This window comes from Pundamilia nyererei, unplaced genomic scaffold (assembly GCF_000239375.1).
Source record: "Pundamilia nyererei isolate P.nyererei 1_Seehausen unplaced genomic scaffold, PunNye1.0 scaffold00116, whole genome shotgun sequence".
Taxonomy (NCBI): domain Eukaryota; kingdom Metazoa; phylum Chordata; class Actinopteri; order Cichliformes; family Cichlidae; genus Pundamilia; species Pundamilia nyererei.
Window position 1 is genome coordinate 1,113,208 of NW_005187517.1, and position 4,256 is coordinate 1,117,463.

The following is a 4,256-nucleotide window of genomic DNA, read 5'->3' on the forward strand; positions in this document are numbered from 1 at the left end:
CATGACCTAACTCACTCCCTACTCTTAACCCTTGGTGGGTTGCTGGTTACCTGGTGGATGTTATAAGAGGCTAAAGCAATTGAATGTGTGTCATGTGAAGCTGGCTTGCTCTTCACTTCATTTGAAGTCATACCAGCTTTACTATAAAAACATTTGGTCCCACTCACCTCCATCCACAGCCAGGCCATGTGCAGGCAAATGGCTTCTCCCCCGTATGCCTCCTCAGATGGGCTTTAAGGTGGCTGCTCTTGGAGTACATCTTATTGCAGCCAGGAAAAGAGCACTTGTGCATCTTAATAAGGTCTGCGACTGCATTCTTCTGGTACCTCTGACCTCCAGAAAGCACCCCTGTAGCCGAACTGCCACCTAACCCACCTTCCACAAGCCCTGTGGGTTTAGCTGCGATGGGCACCGGCGCGATCCGGACAAATTTGGACGAAGTGGTGATCCCGGCTTTGCTTGAGCTCGCGACGTTAGCTGAAGAAAGCAGCTGAGGCACTAAGGCAAAAGTCTGCCCCTGAATGTTAACCAGGAGCTGAGCTATTTTGATGTCAGTTGGGGCCAGGGTTTGTTGGGACTGGGATTTCTCAGGATTCTGTGTGTCAGATTCTGAAATGGCGCTGGAGTTTGGTTCTTGTTTGATCTGTATAGGCTGGATTTGTAGGATGACAGGCACATGAGAAGCAGAGCTGGAACTTTCGGATGAGGAAGGCAGTGATCCAGACTCCTCCTGTTTGATCCCTTCTGCATGGCTGGTGGCAGAGCTAGTTACACAGCTAGCATCTACCGATGATGATGAGCTGTCCATGTCTGATGCACATGGTGCATGTTTGGTCTCTGTGTGGGAGGAGAATGGAGAATGAGCCACAGGCACAGTTTGATCCGAGTTCTGCGACACTAGTTCTCCTGCTAATGTCCTTGAATTTTCTGCATCTACATCCTCTGATGTTGGGGACATCACCTCATCGCACCTTTCCTCTTCTTTTTCTACTGCCACAACCATGTTTTCCTCTAGGAACTCCTCAATCTCCTCTAGAGTGGGCTGAAACAGGAATGCCGCAGGATCCTGCAACTCATCGAGGAAGACTGGGAACTCGTAAGAATCCTCTTTGGCCTGCTGCTGCAGAACACTCAGCTGTTGCTCCCAAGCCAGCCCCGTAGGTAAAATGGGAACAGTAGGAGAAGAAGATGTGGAGGAAGGTGGAGAGGACAGGCACAGAGAGGATGAAAGAGTGTTGCTGCTGTTGCTGGTGTTAGAACTTAATGAGGTGGTGTGGGAGGCCTGAGACAGCAGGAGGTCTAGCAGGCTGTCTTGACTCTCTCCTCCCGAGGAGCTGCAGCTCCCACTGCTCCTGCTGCTCCTGCTTTTGTAGCTGGAGCTTAGGACATGTCGTGACACTGGGGACGAGGACTCGGGACTGGAGCAAAGGGACGAACGAGGGCTGGAGGAGTCACTGAGGTCGTCCTCAGAGAGCCGAGGAGAGGAGGAGAGAGTCACTCCTTGGTACAGGTGGTGGTGGTGGTGGTGGTAGGTACACGCGTCAGTCACCATGATGCCACCATTAGTGTGGCAATAGAGGCAGCTATAGTCAGACTTTGGGGAGCCGGTGTAATACAGGAAGGTCTCCTCACCAAATGGTAAGTGATCAACCATTCCTGTGCGGATGAATGGCAGCTGGCTTTGCTTCTCTCTGCTCTGAAGATCGGGCTGTTGTGAACGTTCAAGCGTGTTTCTTGTTCCTACAAAACACAAATGATTACGTTTATTAGGTATGAAACTGAAAGAGATTCTCCACAATCCTCATCTAGTGGCAGCTGCTCAGACTGTGTTCAATTTTAATGAAATGGAACTTTTAACAGCCTTGTGTTCCTGGGTGATGGTTAATCCTAAAAAGTTCCAGCGTGACACAAACACAGCAATGTTGTCTATGAGGTTAATTTTTTAACAAGAAAAAATAACAAATAAGTAAACCAGCACTAACAGACTGAGAATGATCTCCTATTCTTTGTGGTTTCTACCTGCTGCCTGTTCAAGAGGTTTGCAGCTGATGGCACTTCAAAAGGAAAGTCAATCATGTGTGAAAGAAGTGGAATTTAAAGACTGTGCATGTGTGTGGGAGCGTGGATGCTGCAGCTGCTGGTTCAGACTTCAAGTTGACCATGTGGAGTTTGGGTTTCCGGTTTCTTCTAACATTAAAGCCATATGGTCATTAAATGTGTTTTTCTACCTGTGGTCCTTTGCAGAGGTTTTGTCTCAAAGAGGACACCAATTGAAATTTTGTATCAATAAGATTTTCAATACGGCAGATATTCGACATTAAATCAGAATCAGAATACTTTATTGATCCCTAGGGGAAATTATTTTGGTTACAGTGCTCCAGTATAAACATTAACAAGACAGACAATGCACTAAGTAAGAAATAGACACAATATATATAATATATACATGACTTATATACATATAAGTCACTTATTGATAAATAGCTGAATAAGAGGAAGAGCGTGTGCAAAAGGGTGTAGCTATTGCAGTATACAGTGTGTTAAGTGGATGGGTTGTATAGGGAGATGGCCATGGGCAGGAATGATTTCCTGTGTAATGTAAAGCTAGAGCCCAAAAGCTTTCTGCAGTTTTGGAGTCAATCGGTGCCACTGCAGGAAGAGTGAGGGATTTAGTGCCTATTTTTATGCCAGAAAAACAATGCACCACATCTACATTTACGTGGATAAAAAAAAACCCACACACACTAGACACAAATCCACTTACATGCAGTGAGTGGCTTATGATGATTAAACGCAACTCTGAAATCCCCCTTTAAAACCTCAAAAGGCTGCATGAAAACGGGACTAGAGACAAAATGATAGTGCGCCCTCTTCTGTAAAAGAATAAAAAAAATTTTTAAAAAGTTTTCAAGTGCAGAGATCCTAAGAAAAAAAATAAAACAAAAAAATGTTTTTGTTATGCACACACACGCACACACACACACGCGAACTTTTATCTAATGTATGATCTCAGGCCAGAACAAGGTAACATCATATGACATTGAGGGTCTGGTGTTCTGCAGCTGCTGCTTCTACGTGATACCTTATGGGAGGGGGGAGAAAAAGGGGTTTGGAAGAGATAGGTTTGGCCACGTCTAAACGATCTGCCCTAGAGTAACCCTGCAGCCATTAAACATCAAACAAGAATTTTGACAGCATGGTGCTCTCCTGCTCTTAACCATGCTGCGTGCTTAGTTAGGTGTGGAGGTTACTTCGGAATTCACGGCATGTTTAACGCTGCAGGCTGACAGCTCCTCCGATCACAGGCACGGGATTACTTTTTTTTCTTTTTTTGTAATACTGCGCCAATTCGCTAAATATTTCTACGTATCATCCGGTAACAGCTTTGCGTGCATGCATGTCTTTCATCAGAGCCACGCTTCACTGCACACAACACGGATCAATAGAAGACACACAGTCACATATAAACAAGTATCTTTTAGCAAATCGCCTACACACTCACCTGTATATGCAAGCAATCCAAACCCCGCTCCTTTAAAGCTGAGCGCTTCTCTCCTGGAAGTCCGTGCGTAATAGTGCGTAATGGCAATAGAACTCCACCGCACTGTCTTCGCACACTCTCTCTCTCATACAGCTCTCACAAGATCTCTCTCCCTCTCTCTCTCTCTCTAGAGTAGTCGTTGGTTCGTTTAACCGTCACGTGATCGAAGTTCGGCATGTTATACCAGTGAAATCAGGGCTCACGAAGGCTCGTCTGCTCGGCGCACGGTAATTGGCCTTCGATGACGGGAGGCCGGCCCTAGGGCTTGGCGTCAGTGGAAAGAAAGTGCGAGTAAAGGAAAGAGAGAACATGTGTGCCAATGAGGCTCGATCATAAAATCACTTTCATATCTTAGCAACTGCTCTTGAGGCTATTGAAGGCGCAAGTCATTTTCAACATTGTGTTGATGTGCTTCATTTGCATTTGGCAACTGGTAATATTTCCATTGCCCTTCCAGGGAGTGTGCCATGTGTGTTCACTGAAACCCTGCAACAAGAAGTGTCTATAATATTCTCAGTCAGAGCTGCATGTATTTTCTTTCCTGTATCACTTATTGTGTAGAAATAAATAGCTTTTACACGACATTGCCATAGAGACTGTGTTTGAGGCTGACACATGATAAATCATAAATTAGGGTATTAAAGCTGCTAAAAAGTAACAGCTCAATTTTCCTGAAGGGAAAAGCATCAGCAGCTGCTGCCTAGAAAGCAAGCTG

At 45.5% G+C, this 4,256-nt stretch overlaps 1 protein-coding gene across 1 annotated transcript in view; it reads right to left on the bottom strand.

The window, feature by feature from the left end:
* Positions 1-3,639, bottom strand: part of LOC102210160 (Krueppel-like factor 15) — a 13,540-nt gene extending 9,901 nt beyond the window's left edge. Inside the window, exons 1-2 of the mRNA XM_005742040.1 lie at positions 3,503-3,639; positions 168-1,740 (exon numbers count right to left, since the gene is read on the bottom strand). Of these exons, the coding sequence (XP_005742097.1) occupies positions 168-1,654 (1,487 nt within the window). The 5' untranslated portion in view covers positions 1,655-1,740; positions 3,503-3,639. The remainder of the gene's footprint in view (positions 1-167; positions 1,741-3,502) is intronic.
* Between the last annotated feature and the right edge of the window lie 617 nt (positions 3,640-4,256).